The 20,930-nt window shown below is 45.1% G+C and overlaps 1 protein-coding gene across 3 annotated transcripts in view; it reads right to left on the reverse strand.

Moving 5' to 3' along the window:
• ARHGEF28 (Rho guanine nucleotide exchange factor 28) overlaps positions 1-20,930 on the reverse strand; it is a 364,650-nt gene that overhangs the window by 54,723 nt on the left and 288,997 nt on the right. For all 3 annotated transcript variants that reach the window (XM_056112429.1, XM_056112428.1, XM_056112427.1), the window contains 6 exons: positions 19,172-19,426; positions 17,422-17,498; positions 10,539-10,717; positions 9,144-9,235; positions 7,791-7,973; positions 3,061-3,192 (listed from right to left, as the gene is read on the reverse strand). In XM_056112429.1, coding sequence (XP_055968404.1) covers positions 3,061-3,192; positions 7,791-7,973; positions 9,144-9,235; positions 10,539-10,717; positions 17,422-17,498; positions 19,172-19,426 — 918 coding nt within the window. The remainder of the gene's footprint in view (positions 1-3,060; positions 3,193-7,790; positions 7,974-9,143; positions 9,236-10,538; positions 10,718-17,421; positions 17,499-19,171; positions 19,427-20,930) is intronic.

Here is a 20,930-nt window from a genome sequence, read left to right on the forward strand (position 1 = left end):
CACACCATCGAGACAGAAACAAAAAGAAAATCATCAAATACAGCCATTGAACTGGGTTCCTCTGTACAGTCATTTCACGCCCTGCTCTCCACACGCCCTACTTTCCACAAGCAGGAAACATGACAAAACTCAAGCACTCGGGGTTCTTTGAATGCTCTAGGGGAGAGTTTGGGATAATGTGGAGTCCCTCCGTGATACTGCACACTAACAAAGGGCACCGGGATCCTGTGCCTCTTTCCTACAGAGGCGCCCTGCCCGCTGTTTGGGTAAAGCAGCATCTCTCAGGAGTCAGCGAGGGTAGGACCAAAAACACACCTGCAGAGCCAAAACAGGGGCTGGCAGGGCTGCTGAAGGGTAGCAGGTGTGTGCCATGCTGCCGCTGGCCAACAAAGGGGCTTAGATCACTGTGAACAAGGTGTAGGGGTTCCATGAGCACCAGCGAGCAGCTTCCTGAGCAAGGCAGACCGCTAAGGCTTTCTCAGCTAATGCTTTCTCAGAAACTTTGGCCATGGCCCCCTCATTCACTGTAAATTCAGGTAACAGTTCCCAGCTGTATTTTCTTGTTCCTTGCTCAAAATTCATCAGTACCAAACATACCATCTTTTGAACCCTTGGAAACACAGAAATACTTGGAATCAGAAATATTTTTTAAAAGCACCAAATTTACAGATTCCACCTCGTCTCTTAAACCTTTGTTGGTGGCATTTTATTCATTTCTTTACTCACGTGAACTCAGTGAAAAATATACAAGAAGGCTCAGACACTTGTTAAAATTAGACTTTCTCAAGTCCTTTCATGCGAGATTTCATGGAAACCATAAGTCAGGAGCATAATGAAATAACCACGTTGTGACACAGCTTATAAACATTTTTCCCAGTGCCATCTTGAAATTTAATTTTTAATGAAGGAAATACTTTGTCATAAAAAAAATAGCTAGGTCTTTGGAAAATGAGAGTTCTCGAGGTCTCCCAAGGCCTCTATGGGGGAAAAACAAAGTTTTATTTAGGTTGAAATGGTTTTATATCAGTCAAAAATTGTGTTTATTTTGCCCAAGCTAGTCGTTGTTTTTTCACTCACAGCAGCAGGACACGTTCTAGAGGTTTTTCTGTCAAAGATGTCTCAGTCCCTCAACTCTCTGAGAAGGAGCCCCCCCAAGAAATCAAGGATGAGCCAATGGGAAACAAATGAGGTGGGACCAATGACAGTGGGGGAAGGGGAGGATGGGTCAGGTCAGTTCATTCCCGGACTCAGTTTCAGAGTGAACTAGAGAGATCTCGGGAACCTTCAGGATGTCGGTGAGAGCCATCCACCTCATTCGGTCTGGGGAGGACTCAAGCAGAGTCACGGCCAGCCCATCATGTCGGACTGACAGAAAGCTGACTGGGAAGGGCCTCTGGTCCTCAGCCACTCACAGAACTGACCCGTCATTCAGACCCTTGCTGAGAAACAAGTTTGCTCTCATCAGCCTGACAGAAAACCAACTCTTGGAACCCTGTATTCACTCCAGCCCAGGACTGAATTTGGGGGTGCAAGATCCCACTAATCGTTCCCTGCCCCTATCTCCTCTCCATGGATCCTGACACTCCAGGCCTCATGAAGGATAGCGCAGGCCAACGTCACGGGTGACCCCCTTGGAACTGTCCCACATCACAGGAGACGTGGACAGAGGCAGGGAGCTTCCTCTCGGGTGTGAGGGAGGGGAGGCCGGGGCAGGTGCGCCCGGCAGCTGCAGGAGCGCAGGCCTCACAGTTGTCCTGAGCCGTGGCTGAGCACAGCAGTTAACATGTATTTTTAGACAGAACTTCCTCAAGGGCATAATGAGACTCCTCGAAAAAGGAAATCACCCAGGGCCATGCAGCTCCCCTGACAGAGTCGGCCTGTGCCGAAATGAAAAACACATGTACATATTCTGAAAATAGAAACCCAGGATTAGATAAAGCAGAATGCAGGGGGAGTAAATAATTATTGGGTCTGCTCAAAAGAAAAAATGTACAGAAGTAAAACCGTGCATGGCTTCTATCTTAATTAACCCAGGGATGTTTTTCAGTAAATACTAAGACAACTTTATTCTCCCCAGCCTTAGCTACAGCTACTAAAGACATTTTCTCCTGTACACATAAAAATGGGTGGTGACAGGGTTTCTAACCCCCAGGCATATTTTTTTTAAAAAAAGACTATGTTCTTATCTCAGAATTATAAAGATAATTCAATGTTTAGCTTAAAACTAAGGGCGGATTTGTGAAGCCTCAGAATTAGGTTCTGATAAATGATCTGATTCAATTCTATTCATTTTCTGTAAAAAAATGTTTTTAACAAGACTCTCAATGAATGAATTTAGACCTGAACCAAAGTGTATACTGACATACACCTGCAATCTTTGGGCATTTCTGAGAGAAAGATCCTAGTTTTCTGAGTTACTTTTTTCATGGTTATGAGAGTAAGTTAAAGGAATTTTCCTTAATAAATTACAAGAATCCTTTTTTTTAATTTGTTTGTTTGGATTTAAGGGAGGCTTTGAGGGGGGTTGTTTTGTTCTGGGGACACACGTGGCATTACTCTGAGTTTACTCCTGGCTCTGCATTCAGAGATCACTCCTGAATGAGCTCAGGGGACTATATGGGGTGCTGGGGATCAAACCCAGGTAGGCTTTTGCCAGGAAAATGCCCTATCAACTGTGCTATCGCTCTGGCCCCAAGGATCCCCTTTTGTTAAATAAATAAATAAGAGTTCTTTGAACAATTTATGCAGATGGTTATTTAAAAGGAAATAGGGTAGAATTTTCGGAGGAGACAAACTTCCCTGGCAACAGCAGCAAAATCCACCAACTGTTCTTTTAAATCCCTGTCTTTGGAACCCTGATGTCCTCATCATAAATATAAATATGTCTTTCATATCAGCTGCAAAACAGGCTCACATATTAACATCCAGGGTTATTGGTTTTTGTATGGTTGAAAAAATACATCCAGTCCCCTCAAGCAGGTCAGTGGCAGCTCCATTGTATGTGCCACAGTCCTCCGTGAACTGTGCCCAAGCTCTCTGCAGAGACGTGTGTTCACTTACAAGGTGGGGGTGATCCGGGACTGTCCTGAGTGCCGAGCAGATCTGTTAAGACTGGGTCTCCACAGCCTCCCTCAGGCGCCAGGCAGGGGTCACCCAGCTGAGAGGCCTTCACTGCCACTTGCAGGCTCTCAGCTACAAAGACGGAAGACAAAGATCAATTTTCAAACATGGAGATAACTATGAATGTATGCATGTGTCGTAGGTGTATATGAGTATATAGGTTTTGAGCTGTATATTTAATCTAGACCAGAATTTGACAAACTATATTTGGCCTGCAGCTGTTTTTTCTATGGCCCAGGTTTTTACAGTCTTTTAGACTTTTTAAAATGCAAGCACACGTACATACACACACACACACATACACACACACGCACACATTCGCATACACATACACACTCACACGCATGCTCCAGAAACTGTCTGTTGTCCATAAAGTGTACAAGAATTAAAATCAAGAAAAATGTTTGCGACTTTTTACAGAAAAAAAAAGTCATTGCAACTCAATGACTTTTGAGCATCGTTTTGTGATAAAGAACTAATTGAACAACAACAACAAACTCATGTCATAAAAATTTCTTAATACATACAAATTTCTCCAACACATCTTTTTAAAAATAGTCTGCTGAAGCAGTCTGCAATTACATACGATACCAGAAATCACAAGCTTCAAATTTGCTACTCAGAAAAATTAGATACTTTCTGAAAGCACATCCCTTCCCCAACAACATGCCTTAAACTCTCCATCTCAACATACACAACTTCCCAACTTTTGCCATAGGCTTCCTGATCATTCCCCAGAGGAGAAAATAAATGGGCTTGCCACCAAGCCATAAAAACTCCCCTTAAGATTTGCTGACGGGGCTGGAGCAATAGCACAGCGGGTATGGCGTTTGCCTTGGATGCGGCCGACCCGGGTTCGATTCCCAGCATCCCATATGGTCCCCTGAGCACCGCCAGGAGTAATTCCTGAGTGCAGAGCCAGGAGTAATCCCTGAGCATCGGCTGAGTGTGGCCAAAAGAAAAAAAAAAAAGATTTGCTGAGATCCGAGAGCACCACACCAGCAAAGGAATGTTTTTATGTGTGACAAAAGATTCTCCCCTCACACATATGATGCTGAGGAGTATCATTCTGAGGAGCTTTTTCAAACACCCTGGCCAAAAATGTGCAGTGATCACCTGCTGCCTTTAAGGGCTGCCAGAGCATCAGGCTCTGGAATGCTGCTGGGGAGAGTCTGCAGAGTGAAGAAGAGACACACAGGACTCCCCACCCTGCAAAGCGTCAGGTGAGCAGCATCACCAGGCACACCGCTCAGCACACTGGAGCACCAGGGGCAGAACTCACCTGAGCCCCTGGGATCAGGAAAAACCTCATACAGGAGAGGAACACAAAGCAGAACCTCGCAGAAAGGCTGGTATTCAAGAGGCAGAGAGAGGGCTGGGGAGATGGGACAGCCAGCAGGGCACTCACCTCGCATCCAGTTAATTGGGGTTTGATCCCTGGCACTACATATGGGTACCCCGCTGAGCACCAGTGTGTGTGACCCCCAAAACAAAAAAGAAAACAGTGGGGAGAGGTGGTGCAGACAGAGAAAAGGAAGGGAAGAGAATAAGAATGGTGCTTCAGAGGCCCAGAAAGACATCCTTGCTGGTCTGTTCTTTCAAAAGACAATGACAGCTCCCGGACTCAGCTTCCTGCCGTGTCTCCCATGTAGGGGGTGGTCACTTATGCACTATGGGGCTCAGGCCAGCTCTCAAGTGGCTCTGTATTCTTACTTGTACACCCCTGGAATGGTGCCAGAGGAATTAAGCAGATGGACCTAAATCTAGTAAACTTTAGGGAGCATGTGGGCAGGGTGGGGCAGAGGTAAAACAAACAAAACAAAACAAAACAAAAAAAACGCTTAAAGCTTCTGCCTGACTTGGAGAGGGGAGGACATACTCGCTAAAGACACCAGGAGGACTAGTTTTTACTGACCCATTGAGAATCCTTTGACTTAGGCTCCAAAGCACATCTTGCGTCTGCCTTCTATAGGCCCAATGCCAACAGCCCTGCTCTGTGTCAGGTCCCCAAAGCAGGCTTCTCATCTCTGCTTGTCACTACTCCCTCACCCTCCCCACCCTGCCTCGTCCTGCCCTGCCCACCAGAGCAGTTTTCTTCTTCTACTGAAAGAAAACGAGATGAAGCCAAATGGGCGACTGAAAGCATCTATCAGAGAGAGAGCGAGAGAGAGAGAGAAAGAGAGAGAGAGAGGAATAAGAAGGAGGAGGAGGAGGAGGAGAAGGAGGAGAAGGAGAGAGAAGGAGAAAGAAGAACAAGAAGAAGGAGGAGGAGGAGGAGGAGTATCTGCCATAGAAGGCAGATTGGGGGGGGGGCAGGAGGGAAACTGGGAACACTGATGGTGGGATGTGTACACTGGTGAAGGGACAGGTGTGGGAACATTATATGATTGAAACACAATCATTAACAACTTTTTAACTGAGTATCTCATGTGATTAAAAAAAAAGCATCGAACAACTTTCCATCAATTCCAAGTCGTTTCCCCAACTTCTCCCTGAAATGCTGGTCCCTGGTCACCTGGGCAGTCTCCTCCTGCCCCTGCACACTGGCCTTCCTTTCTCAGATCAGGATAAGCTCATCTCAAATGCAGAGGCTCTGTATGTGCCCTCCCCGGTCCTGGCAGAGCCTCCCCAGAGATGGCTGTTTCACATTGGTCAGTTCTCATCCCAGAAACAAAGGCATGGCCAGAACAATAGATAGTACCGTGGGTAGGGCATTTGCCTTGCACGCAGCTAACGTGGATTTGATTCCTGGCATCCCATATGGTCCTCTGAGCACCTCCAAGAGTAATTCCAGAGTGCAGAGGGAGGAGTAATCCCTGAGTATCACTAGGTGTGACCCCCAAACAAAGCATAACAAAGCAAAGCCCTCCCCCGCAACAAAAACCAAACAAAATAATCCTCAGTACCAGGAAATGGTTGGTGATGGACGCTATGCTTTCCATGTACAATGCCTCAAGTTTGATCTCCAGTGTCTCACACACACACACACACACACACACACATACACTCAAGATTCACATCATCATTTCCCAAAGGAATTTTGTCTCACTGGTCTCTCTACCTCAAAATCCTCACCTCATCTCCACCCCATTATCTCATGCCTTTTTGTGGGGTTTATGGGGGAGAGAAGGTGCAGATCCAGAGATAAAACCCAGGGATTCTCGCACGCTAGGTAGGGGCTCTACCACTGAGTCACATCTCCAATCCCCGCCCCTGCCCAATACTCCATAATCTCATTTCTGTGGCCTTTAGGGATGCTTTTGCAATGCTTGTTGTCTGCCTTTTCCTACTGGAAGCACATGAACATGTTTCCTTAACCCAGGGGCAATGCACACCATAAACACGTGAGCATTTGATGAACAAAGGGATGATTCTATCAGCAGACCCCACCAAGGCTACCTCCTGACACCCGGCTTCTTCAGACTCAGTCCTCAATTGTGAAATAGAGATGATGCTCTCCCAGGTTTCTAAATTCTCTATTGGAGGAAACACTGAAAGACAGAGTGTGACCAAGTTTTTCTGCATAGGACCAGCTGGATACTGCAGGCTGTGTGGGCCACTGAGGCTTGGAGACATGGAGTCACCTTGGCCTTTGCAGCCAGAAGCAGCACGGAACAGACAGGTTTGAACTAGTGAAGCATGTTCCAATAAAACTATTGCTACAAATAGGCTGTGGGAGTAACACATTCAGGCCCAGGCTACAACTGGCACCCTGTGCTGATTGGCTGTATTTCTGGTCACTCAGAGGTGGTGACGATTTTTTCTCCCAGAGCTGTGTCACTGTTATCACTTCCAGAAATTGTCCCCTGCCCCTGAAAACACACGTCACCCCTTCAAGTTCCTGCTGTCAGACGCTCCCACTCTCTACCCTCATTACCTTTCAAGTACAGATTCCTTGAAAACCTCAGCACCTGGGACAAGGTGTCTCCCCCACTCTCAATGCTAGTCTCGTCATCACTGTCGATCATTTTTTATTTGAAGAAACTCTCAAAGCAGTGCTTAGGGGGTTCTGTACAGGGGGGACCATATGTGGTACCAGGGATCAAACTCCAGTTAACTGGATGCGAGGCAAGTGACCTACTAGCTGTACCACTTCCCCAGCCCCCCATCTTTGCTACTTGAATCCCAACCTTTCTGCGACATTCTGTTCTGTGTTCCTCTCCTGTATGAGGTTTTTCCTGATCCCACGGGCTCAGGTGAGTCCTGCCCCTGGTGCTCCAGTGTGTGGAGATGTGTGGCTGGGGACGCTGCTCACCTACTGACCTGTCCAGGCAGCATTGCCCTGTTCAGGAGGCATCATTGGGTCCAGGTCACATCATCCTACCCAGGAGGCATCCCTCTACCCAGGAGGCATGACCCTGTCCAGGAGGCATCACTTTGTCCATGCCTCCCTTGTATGGGAGGCATCCCCCTACCCAGGAGTCTTCCCATTGAAACCAGAACTCATCTTCCCCAGCACCATCACTTGCTTCACTTTCCTCTGCCTGCTTGAATTCACAGCAACTGCCACACCCTGACTCAGTCTTTCCTGGTCTTTGACCGAAATGTACGTTCCAGGAAAGTGAAGACTTTGCCTGGTTGTGCTTGGTCCCATGGCCGTGGGCACGCAGAAGTTGCCAGAGAGCCCTTCGTGACACATGTGGTAGCCAATATCTTCCAAAGCACCTCACCTTCTTTCAGTGCTGCTGCCAGTAAGGAGGCAGCCTGGGGCGGCTCTCCTGGATCAGGTCTAATGAGGAGGTGCGGCTCCAGATGCGCCTCCTGAAAGCCACTCAGCTCTCCGAGTTCTGCGTAGATATGCAACTTCTCCTCCAAGTAGGTGCAAATTTGCTGGTCTTGGTTGCTGAGTATTTCTACAAGACAGTCATGGCCCTGGGTTACCACGTGAACATGACAAACATGAAAAGCCAAGGGACAAGATGAAGACACTTATGAGAAGGCAGTGTGGCCTCCAAGAAGGACTCGGGTTCTAATCCTGATTCATCCCCCCAAAAAGAAGGGTAGAAGGCTCCTGCAGAAGATTTATGTCTGCTAAACTCCCACGGGCTTTCCTACAAACAAGATAAATCTCCCTCAAGCTTCCTCCCCCATGCTCCTCATTCCAGAAAACCTTGCAAAGCTCTTCTTTGTTTATCCAGGCTGTTTTCTATTAAGACTAAACATTAAGCTCAGGAATGAAAATTGAGGTGGCCTGTCCACGATGGGCGATACCCGCAAGGAAAAACAACGCAAAAAAGCCTGAAACTGCCTAGGCTTTGGCCAGTCTTGGACAAAACCAAACAGACTGATTTTCATTTATATTTCCAAACATCCCTTTTTGGGGGGAGGTCACTTTGGACCGCATCGCCCGGCACCAATTTCAAGGAGTCACAGGATTCTTTGGGCTTAGAGGGGCTCTTAAATATCAGAGCATCCAGATTCTCAGGTCTCTCTACCTCTCTGGATCACCCAGGGGGGAATTTAAAATAGTGATGTCTGCCATCTCCTCCCACACACTCCCATGAAGTGACTGAGAAGAACCCAGGAGTGCACATTTTTAAAGACCCTCCAAACACACACACACACACACACACACACACACACACTCACACATAGATTCAAATATCGGGCAGCAGTGACTACCACTGATCTCATCTCATTTCCTGACTTTCCACTCTAGGCAACTGAGGTCGGGAGTTTTAGGGGATCCTCATCCAAGACATACAACTCTAACCTGCTGGCAGGGGTGCCACCTGAAATGAACCCCCTGCAGTTCCAAGGCCTGTCAGCACCCACACTGACACTAGGTAGATAGGTGGCAGAATTTTTTAATGTTTTTTAACCACTAAGGAGGAAGGTGGAGGTCACTTTATTCTAGGTGTCGCATGGCTTTTAGTTTGCTTCTGAGAAGAAGCGTTCAGGCTGGAGATAAGATGAACCACCATTTCCAGCACCCAGGCAAGACCTGGGAAAGCCCAGCCCCCCCGCTCCCCCCCCCCCCAAGAGACCACTGCAGCTCCGAGCCCCAGGGGGCAGTGCTCTACCTTGACACTGCTGGATTTTGGCCACTCTGGCTTCGGCTTTCCGTCTCTCTTCATCAGACTCGGTCGTCCTTCCCCCTTCTTCTTCTGGGCAACTTTAAAAAGACAACAGTCAAGAGAGAGAACTGAAACCAAGCGTTGTGCGATCTCCCTTAGGGAGCCTGGGGGAACTGTTCAGAGGGCAGAGTTTAGCCCAGAGAGAGTCCAACCCCCGACCCAAGCAAGAAAAAGCTGGGGTGCTAGAACAAGGAAGGACCTGCACTAAGTAATAGAGCTCTCCAATGGCACAGGATGGCTCAACTAATCCAACAAACACACACTCCTCATGTTTGCTTGCTCTCTCTCTCTCTCTCTCTCTCTCTCTCTCTCTCTCTCTCTCTCACACACACACACACACACACACAACACACTCTTTTGCTCTACCACCACTACTACCGCCATCAGCACCACTAGTGTTACACACAACTAAAGTAACTTTTGCTTTCTACTACATTTGGATACAACTATGCTTGATGAAGCAGAGGAGTAAGAGGGACAGTCTTAAGCTTTCAGTTGGCTGGGATATGGTAGAGGTTGGGGCATTTCATATAATATCACTTATCAAATTATCATTAAATGTGCTTTCCCTGGACACGGGAAACAGGCCAAAGGGGTGGAGTGCATGCTTTGATTTCCCAGGCCTGTTTTTGATCCCCAGTACCATATGGCCCCCTGAACACTGCCAGAGGTGGCCCTGATGTGCCTTAGAACTGCCATGGCCAAGTGGTACTGCATCACAGGGCCCGAACACAACCAGGCCAAGCACCACCCAGAGTGGTCCCCATCATCACCTCCCCAACACAGGAAGGCTCCTAGAGTCGGTAAAGGCACATCCCACCCTCCTACCCATAGCCATTTAACAAAAACTGTCTTTGCACAAGGAACACGGAGTATATTGATGGAGAACACATAGATCCTCCCATCTAAGTTTATTGAATGCTTCCGCAGAGGAGGGACACAGAGGCAGGAGACGTGGTTTCTGCCCTCAAGGAGCTTCCAATCTAATCAGCAAATGCGAAGACAGCACAGGGTGGCAGCCAGGTCAGCAGCAAACACGGGGCTCAGGGCGCAGCACAAAGGGAGTCAGCAAAGGAGAGAGCACCGGCGCTGTGGGAGTCTTCGCAGAGGAGCTGAGCCAGGAGCTGCTGCAGCCAGGGCGGAGGGGAGGGTGGCGTGATAAGCAGATAGACTCTGGGAACAGAGGTGCGGGGGAGGGGCTACCGCAAGCAGGGTGGGGTACAGCCAGCCAGCACACCACCGTTCCGGCTGAGGCGCAGTTGTCATGCAGGGAAGACAGGGTTAGACTCTCTCAGATGGCCGAGTCCACGCCCAAGACAATGGACAGAAGGAAATCGTTACCTTTCGACTGCCTGCTGGATCCGTCTCATCCAGTTGTTCCGTTCCTCCTTGGAGTTGGTGTGAATTTCATACATCTCGGGGCCAGCGGAGGAAGCACTGATGAGAAACATCCCTCTCTCCTCATTTGCAACTTCCCTAGCAATGAGTTTCTGGAGGGAAATGACAGATGGCTTCTGATCCTGCACAAAACAGAGGACGTGCAGGTGAGATGCTGTGCACGCTAGAGGCAGGGCCTTCCAAAACTCAAGAAAGGCCCCGGGAGTGCTTCCATTTCTTTTAAGTCTTTTCTAAAGAGCTGTGGGAGCTGGAGAACTTTGCAGTGGAGACGGTGTGGTGAAGAGAAGATGGGAAAGGAGAAAGTAGGAGAAATCTGTTCCTTTAAAATGGGGACGCAAAGAGCTGAGGAGACGCCCTGAGTGGTAGAACACACCTTCGGCCCTGAATTTGATCCCCAGCAGTGCCTAGGCTCCTGAATGCTACAAAGATAATCCAAGTACTACTACGAGTGGCCACAATTTTAGAAGAAAGGTGATGTAAAGGGAGGACTTTTTTAAAAGATAGGACAATCAGAGTCTTAATATATCAAATACCAGGCACAGGTAGAAGGATTATTTTTTTTTTTTTGGTAAGGGCATGGGATAGAAAATAATATAGCATTGAAGCCAGAGAAATAATAGAAAGGGCTTGGTGGTTCGACCCCCAGCATCCCATATGATCTCCAGAGTCCCACCAGGAGTTGTTCCTGAATACAGAGCCAGGAGTAAGCTCTGCGTACAGAAGGTGTGGCCCAAAAGCAACAACAACAACAACAACTAAAAGAATAGCATATTTTACAAGGAGTGAGGACAGAATAAGTTATTCTTAGAACTGCCATGGCCAAGTGGTGCTGCATCACAGGGCCCTCATAGAATCCTTTGGATTCTAGAAGTTTAGAGCAAGATTATTTCAGCAAAGCAATTGGAACAGAATCCTCAGGTATAAAAAAATGAAAAGCATGAAGAGACAAGACTTCAGATTCCTGAGACATAAACATTGTCTCTGGTATTAAAATTCAGGGCATAGTGATATCACTTCCATGGTTCTACCCACAAACACTCCTTCCCACCAACCAGGTGAATCCTTGGCACAGGAATGGGCCTAATGCATGGTGGGATAGACAGCACAGTGCTGTGCATAAAATAGCATGCGATAAAATGCAGAACTAAATTGAGCATAATTTGCCCTAAAAGGAATAGGAAAAAAGGGCAATATTTGGCAGCCAAATCATCATTAACCTTTTCTACCAACAGTTTTCCCGATTCTTCCAAATCTCATTCTAAACCCTTCTGAGATGAATCGAACACTGACAACATTCATCTGGGGAGGAGGTTGGAGTTGAGAGAAGAGTCCGAGAGTGCTTCATGATGAACAGCTTTGGAGCTAACTAGAAGAATTTTCTTCGGTTTGTGGCTTCCACCACGATTTACAGAGCCAGTTGTGGAATGTGGTTTGGTTTCCCCCTCAGGGCCTCTGGGACTGAGTGACGCCTAGTCCAGAACACACCACTGCATCCCGAATCGCTGACTCCTCAGAGCTGCCTGCCTGCTTTCTCGGCATCAGAAACTTTGCCACTTCTGAAGCTTTATGCCAGCCTGTGCCCAGAATGGCTTCTTCTTGGAGTAATAAACACACATACACACACACACACACACACACACACACACACACACACATACACACACGCACACCATGATGGGGAGAACACTGGTCCCAGTCCCCATATTGTACCTCTGCAAAATGGATGCAAAAATGGTTTGGGAGCAAAGCACGTTGGATACCACCCTCTCTGCTAAGGGATGGCCCCTGAGCCCCTGAACACAGCTGATGCCCTTTCTTCATTTCATTTACAGATTGACTTGCTAAGAACATATCTGCTTTCCTTCTTTCTCTGAAGTTGAAGCTTCCTCGGCTTACAAGGTGGATGGCCTCTGCGGACAGAGGCAGAGTAGATCTAAACTGCTTAAGACATTATTTGCAAGAGTGAAATCAATTCAACTATTGACTAGTGTTGTAGGAGTATGATAGGCAGAGATGTCAAATATTTTAATTGATATTTGATTGACTGATTGAGGGGCCACACCCAGAGGGGCTCAGGAGCTACTCTTGGCTCTGTGTTTGGGAAACTGGGACCCTATGTGGAGCCAGAGATCAAACTTGGACTGGTGGTAGTCAAAAGCAGGCACCTTTGTCCCTGTACTATCTCTCTAACCTGTCATACGCATTTAAAGCAAAAAACAGTTAAGTGGGTAGGAAGAAGAAATAATAAAATCAGACCAGGAGGTACCAGGTACATGTCCATTATTATTCTTACTAATCACATTTAAATTATAGATTATCAAAATGACCCCCCACCTCGTCTCTCCCTCTCCCTCCCCTATTCCTGCCCTACCTCTTACTTTTGGCCACAACTGACAGTACTCAGGACTTACTCTCTTCTCTGCTCAAGGGTCATGCCTGGTGGTTCTCAGGGTATCCTATGCAATGCTGGGAATCAAACCAGTGTAGTGGTGAAGAAGCCACATGCAAGGAAAGTGCTTTCCTTCCTGTAAGGCCTTTTCAGCCCCTCCGTTAAGTCTCGAGATGGAGATGGAAACATGCCCAAAGTGGATGATACAAAGGTCTAAGACATCCTGTAGAAATGTTCTGGCTGTGCCATGGTCTTTAAAGAGTCAGGGGCACAGGGCTTAGAGCTCAAGCCTTGCAAGTGTGAGGTCACAAGTTCAATTCTCAGTGCCACTGCCCACGTGCAGAGCTTGGCCCCCACAGCTCTGCTATGTATGCCTGGCAGCTCTGTTTTCTATAATGTCCACCACCTGCAATTTCTGGCCACACACTATTCATGTGTGTGCAAGCACCAAAACTAGAGGGTGTGATTCTGGTGACTAAAAAACAATGTGTGAGTACTGGAAGTGTGACCCCCAGCAAACCTGCATGTGAGTACCATGGTGACCTCAGGCAAGCACTACACTGAGAATGCTTTCCAGGTACCACAACCACATAGCAAACTGCGAACAAACACCGCACACACAGTACAGGAACCACACCCTGTGGCACAGTCCCTGGAGGGCATCACACCCAGATGTGTAAGCACCACACACAAGTGTATGTGCAACTCCTGGTTACCACAACAACACCATCCAAGATGGAAGAGAATGGGGGCTATAGGGTAGTAAAAGTAAACATAGGGACAGGTTCCATCACTTAAAAACTGGGCAGTACCACCATCTATTTTTTTTAAGTCTAGACTTGTGGGCAATTTGAAAAACAGACATGGTAAATCTGGGCCAATGTCCTCATCTGAAAACAGTGGTGAGAATGGGGAGGGACCCTTACCTCTGAGTAGGGCACACATTCAACCATTCACCCATGTCCCTGCCATTCCCTAGTGGCTCCATGTTAGTCAGCCTGGTCCCATCCACCAATGTGTCTTCCTTATTGATCCTTATAGGCACTGGGGTTGATGACTATGCCAGAGCAGAAGTGGATAGAAAGATGTTGTTTTCAGTCCCATTAGGACACCATAATCTTCTGTGACTCTATCACATGACTGATTCTCTTAGCCAGTGATTCCAACCAGGATTCCACTGTGAAACAACAGCTTCCAGTGGCTTCCAAGTTTGACTTGGTATTTGAAGGTCTACCTGCCTACTGTTCTGTTTCTGGTTTATGAAATTATCTTTGATAATCAAGATATCGTGCTATACTTGGTATTCTAGTATTTACTGATTATATCTATTTTGTCCTATTTCAAGAGACCCACTTCCTATTCCTATTTCCAGCTAAGCCTCCTTAAAAACAAACCAAATCCTTGGGTAGAGATGCTACTCCATCCATTTGCTATTTTCAGTATTTTATCTTCTGACCCGGAACCCGCGTGGCTTTGTCCCTCTGCCAGCAAAGCCACGCGGGTTCCGGGGCCGAGACCTCCAAGCCTACTCGAATTGGAGTCGAGCATCTTCCACCCAGATCCTCCAAATTCCAGTAGGCGGGGGTCACACCCACCACCTGGCCCCCTGGCGCCGTGTAATCCCATCAGCGGCCAAGACTCAGAGACTATAAAATCCAGATCCCGGACGAGAACAGTGCAGTCTCTGCCCCCGCGCCTGGGTGTTCCTTCCCAGAGTCCCTTGGAGGGGAGCGGGTTGAGCTTTCCTCCCCGCCCCGACCAGGGCTACGGCAGCCGAAGACCTCCAGGACCAGCCACCACCATGCGGAGACCACTCTCCGCACACATGAAGGTACTGGCAGAGGGACAAAGCCACGCGGGTTCCGGGGCCGAGACCTCCAAGCCTACTCGAATTGGAGTCGAGCATCTTCCACCCAGATCCTCCAAATTCCAGTAGGCGGGGGTCACACCCACCACCTGGCCCCCTGGTGCCGTGTAATCCCATCAGCGGCCAAGACTCAGAGACTATAAAATCCACGGCCGCGCGACATCTTAACAGAACTTTTTTTTATGACATCTTATTGTCTTATTTCTACTTTGGACAAACTTGCAGGCTATCGAATGTAGCCTGCCCACAGGGCAGAGTCTGGCAAACTCCCCGTGGCGTACCAAATATGCCAAATACCAGTAACAATGATGGGTCTCATTCTCCTAAAAGAGCCTTGAATATAATCTCAGGGCTAGGATGAAAGAGACGTTACTGGGGCCTGCTCGAGGCAATCGACGAATAACAGGATGATGAAATGAAAATGAAAAATCTTCTGACCATGTGCAAAGCTACCATAGTTTTCCTAAGGTAGAGCAAGAAGTTTTACTAGCAGAACAGGGAATGAAAGGATCTTACCTGTGGTATTAGTCTGAAGAGGACTTTCTAAAATACTAGAAAATCCATATTTCTAGTACTAGTGGTTCTAGATTACTAGTATTTTAGTCCCTAGTAAATTTCTATTAATTTCTAGTCAATATATCAGTTTCTTTAAAACGTTCACTGAAAGACTTCTATAACAAAACTTGAGTTGTATCAACTAAATGTATACCATGCAACTAAAAAGCATATGACTGAAAATTACAGTGCTCAAAACTTAACTTTCCAAGATTGTGCTTCCTCATTTGCTACAAGGTTGGACAACTAACAAGGTTGGAACTGGTGATTATGATTGTAGTCACACATCAGTTCAATGTCTTAGGGAACAGTACCACCATCATCTCACCATTGCCCATTACTATACAAGTTATGCCAGGATAATTTATTGCATTCCAAATTTTCCACTTAATGGAAATATGGGTGTCACATGTAACTCTTGAGAAACCATATAAGAGATATATATCTATATTTCAAATGATACTGTGCATCGACCATCTCAACTTGACCTGAATCTACATGCTAGAAAGATGGGTGTTTGTATGCTGTCCAATTCTTGATCCATTGGTAGGTCATTTGGTTTGTAATAGCCCCCAGAGAAGCAAGATTTGCTTCTCTTTTAGTTCTTTGGGATTTTGAAGAGACTATTGTTTTCACAAAGGTGTGTCATGAATCTTTTTTCTCTCCCAACATGGCCCACACCATCCCACAGGTGCCAACTTCCCAGTTTTTTTGCATCCTTCAGAGCATTCTGGATAATAGGACAGAGAAGCCTGCTTGAAAGATGAGTAAATTTTCATGAAATTTGCATATACATTCCAATGGATCAAAGATGTGGGGACTTGTTTAAGGCTGCCTATTATCCTTCAGCGTGGCTTTGCAGAAGAATCTCTGACCTTTATACCACTTGGCATCACTTTGCGGATGGAAGGCAGTGAGCTGAACAGGGCTGACCTGACAAGCATCAACAGGCAAGTGAGGCCCTGCACAGGCCCTTACTCTCCATCAGGCAGGCAAGCCTCTTTGTTTTCTCTGAATGGCACAAGAGAAACTTCATTCATTTTTGAATTTGCCAAAATCAGCTGCAGCTGATGATATCTGCTAATAGGACCCAAAAAATCTGTCATGCAATGGGTGATAAACATTCACATTTTATTAGCTTTTTTTTTTAAATTTGGGAGCCGTACCAGGTAGTGTTCAGGGATTATTCCTGGCCTGGTGCTTAGGAATCAATCCTGGTAAGGCTCAGGGGACTTTAGGAGTTTCCAGGGATCATAACATGTTAGACCACATGCAAGACAAGTGTTCTCTCCTCTATGCTAGCTCTCTAGCCCCAAAACTAACATTTTAGAGAGCCACCACTGTAAGATACTCTCTGGAGGCTTCTTTTCTCTAACAGGGCTTGCCATTCTGGTGACATTTGACATCTTGCTTAAGTCATTTTGAGCGGCCAACTGCTGTGTAAGAAATATTAATATTAGTACTCATCTTACTGCTAAGTCTATTCTGGCAGGAGGTTAACATAACACATTTTAACAAAGATACAAGTTATAAAAATGACCTTAGTAACTAGTAGAACTAGTAGATACTAGGGTAGAAATAAATACACCCATATTTAACCTTCCAAAGCCAGGACCCTGTTCCCAGGCTTGAAAGAAAGAGCATCATAGAAATTAGGAATGGGATTAGCAATAGGCGGAACAGTTACTTTCTGCTGGAAACAGAGAAGTATCCTGCTATCCTAACCCTACTTTTAATTTCTAGAAATGAACAAAGCAGAGTGGGGCAGGAGGGGATTAGTATCTGGAGAAAAATATGAGAATAATCTAAAGACAGATAGTTGCCTGTTAAATTAAAGTAGTCCCTATTCACCAACCAGGATCAAAGTCCTTTGATGTTTAGATCCTGACTATTAGTAATGAATAAGGGAAAAACAGTAGAGACATAGTCATGCCTGTGACCACTTAATTTCTTTAGCAATTTAAGAGGTTTTCAAGGAAATGTGGGATTAAGTCATTTAAATACTAGATACTTACAACAGCCGCAAAAATATATTTCTGGTCTTTTTCTTGTAAAAACAGCAGCACATCAGTTAGAAGGAGAGCTAGGATATCTTCAAAGGGAGAAAAAAACATTACTAGCATTAAAGAAGTAAACTACTATTCAAATATCATTATGAAATATTCTAATTTCATGTGTTTAAAATTAAAAACATTTAATATAAAATTTTATTTCAAAAACATGTATTAAAGTATTCAAAGACACAGTCTATAAAAACTCCAAGTAGATAAGACAAGTGTTGACCTGTGCATGTTTGTGTGAGTAACTATAGGTATTGCTACACCTCCTTCCAGAAAGATATAATGTAGCACAAATCTGAAGAAAAACATCCAATTAAAAATGCTTTCAATAATAGAGTAAGCCCCTTATCTTTATAGAATGCTAATTTAAGGTATTAAAAGGAAATTTTGCTCTTGCATTCTGTATGCAAGTCTACTACTTATTCCATCTAGATCTGAAGGAAGTTCAAGATCCTATATTTCCCCAACAAATTATCACCAAGAGCTATCTTTGCTGTTCCTCTAAATATTCTGATACAACAATGCTAAATATTGATCGTACAAAATAGATAAAGATCTAGTGACCTGGGGCAATCGAAACTACAGGTTGTGGTTTGTAGCTGAGTTGTGGGTAATACGCGATAGTGGCAGATGTTTTGTTGCAACATCACCAGCTGCTAGTCAATGAACTCCATTTCAGGGATTAGCTACGACCATCATCAAAACTTGATACTCCTCCCCTGGACAAACTACCTTTGAGTAACAAATGCAACAGTATATCCTGTCAATTTTTATTTAACTAATAAAGATGTCATAAAAGTCAGGAGACCAGACCCATGGTTCTTAGCCCTGGCCACAAAACACTCATCTGAGAACTTCCTAGCATCCCTCTGCTTGGCTTCATCCTCATGCCAATAAAGTTATCATCTTAAGGCATCAGTAATCTCTTTGGGCTTGAGAAGTATTTTGAGCACGTGACCAGGTGAGAGAAATCCTGGATCAGAGAAGGTGCAGGCCACCTCTCTACACCTGTAGACCAGCACTTGTCCTGCATTCCGGTCCATGGATGGACAGTTCAAGACAAGTAGAACAAGACAATAGACCAGTGGTTTTCAACCCCTCTTTACTGATCTGTGGACCAATAGTTGGAGACCACTGGGGTAGGCTACAGAATCAGACCTCTAGAACCAGAATAAGCATTCAAAGACTCTGACCTAACAACAGAGTCAAGACAATGACTAGTAGCAAAACGCAGCACTGGGAAAGAGTTGACACCAACATCCATGTGCATTTATAGATCACATTAATCAATACCAAAGAAAAGTTTATTTCTTCCTTCCCTGCTTTGGCCTGGCTCCGACACTAGGTGTGTAGGCGTAGTGCCTGCTTTCAACATACTACTTGTGCCAGAATGCTATTTCTATGCCAACAATTAGCAGAATTCTCAGTTCCTTTGATTCAGATATCACAAACATGTGGATTCATAAATATGGACGATGCCTGCAGCAATATAGAGAAGGCAGAGGATTCCCACTGAAAGGTATCTTGTGGATCACTTTTGCCTACTGAAGGACGTGCCTAGATGCTCCGGGACACTTGCCACGAGGAGTTAGATGTGTCCCCTGCATTTCTAAACTATTTCTCTTAGGAAAAATGTCTGTCCTCTCTAAAGGGAAACTGAACATGTGTGACAGGAGGGTGTCTTGGCTTTCCAGAGCCACAGTACCTTTGAAACGACCAGTGGCTGTTTTCCAGTAAACGAGGCCATCAAACAGCAGAGTTCTTTCTTTGCTCAGCAACGTCTGCTTCCTGAATACGTGGCCATTTTTGAGCTTCGTGTAGGTTTTATTTTCAATCTTACTGAGAATCTCAAGCCATTTTTGGTGCTTCTCATACTCGTTGACTTTTAAATCCACGGCTGCGATCATATCCTTAATTAAGGAAAGTGCATTGCACAAGTCTCTGTGCTCTTCAGTTCTTTCTGCATGAGGGGGGAAAAAAGGAAGATAGGCTGCAGCAGAAGCCAAAGAGGGAAGGAAAACCGTCCCCACCTTTAGTTTTAAGTGCGGTTAACTGTATCCTAAAAAACAACAAAATTCCTCAAGGAAAAATGTTTTCTTCCTTATAAACAGTATAGTATTTTTGTATCCATCCTCCAAAAAGAGTTAAAAAATTATATCCTGATGAGAGATTTCTTTAGCAGATAGGTGTCAGCAACCACACTGAGGCTAGGAGTCTGGTCGCAGAAACTGTTTCTTCTTCCCAGAGCTGAGAATTGGCTTCCCAGTGCCAGGACTTCCCGCACATGGTCCTCCTACAGTCCCTACTCGAGCCTCAGCAGTGACAGTGATGCAGCCGTAGGCCCCGCTGGCAGGTTCCTTAAAAAAAGTTTTGAGGTGACTTGAATGGGACCCATAATTGTTTATTTTCCTGATTTCCTTTCCTCATAAAAATATTATCCTAAGTTAATTTTACAGCTGCATTAGCAGGGAGATAAAAAAATTTTTAATATATATTTATATATTACATAATATCATAAATATATCATATAAGAAATATTATACATTTATTATATTAAATTTATTATATAATAAATATATTATATAATATATTACACTGTAAATATATTACACAATATATTTATTAATAAATATATTTATACATTATATTATATTTTACATGTAATAAGTATATAATATTTATAAATATAGATACAATATATTATATATTTTTATATTATATATATATATATATACTTTTGAACCTAAGAGACAAGACCAAGACACTGTGCTGAGTTTCACTTCATCAAAACAAAAATGTACATTGACAAAAATGTACAACTACTCTTTTGTATAAGTTATCTCAACATAACATTAAAAAAAAAAGATGCCAAACACCAAAAAATGAAAGTGTGCAGGGGTTTCTGGTACAGCCTTTCTACATTCTAGATAAAAGAGAACTTAAAGTTCAAGTTTCAAGAGGTCAGAAAGGGCTTGAAAGAGAAAAGAAAAATCAGCAGAGAAAACAAATGGCTCCTGAGAATATAGAACTAAATACAGAGAAACAGTAGACTGGTGGATGAGTGCAAGTCCTCCAAAAAGTCTACACATTTCCAGGTTCTAAATATCTTATTTGGAGGGGATGTGGTTGGGGTTGGGTCACACCCAGGGGTTGTCAGGGGATACTCCTGGCTCTGTGCTCATGGATCCCTTCTGGTGATACTCAGGGACCATATGCGATGCCAGAGATCAAACCAAGGTTGACCATATATAAGGATATGTACTTCCTCTCTAGCACAAGTTATAAATATCTTAAAACAGTATGTGAGGATTTTTGTCAAAATACCTCAAGGAAAAAAAATTCTTCAGACCCATGAAGAATTAGACTGCACTACTTTAGCACACTTCTTAAACTGGAGATTTGAGTGGGAAAAAAAGTGAAATTGGATACGCGGTAACTTGGGGTACAGCCAAGAAAAGGCTCAA

The sequence above is a fragment of the Sorex fumeus genome, unplaced genomic scaffold, assembly GCF_029834395.1.
Source record: "Sorex fumeus unplaced genomic scaffold, SorFum_2.1 ptg000018l, whole genome shotgun sequence".
Classification (NCBI taxonomy): Eukaryota; Metazoa; Chordata; class Mammalia; order Eulipotyphla; family Soricidae; genus Sorex; species Sorex fumeus.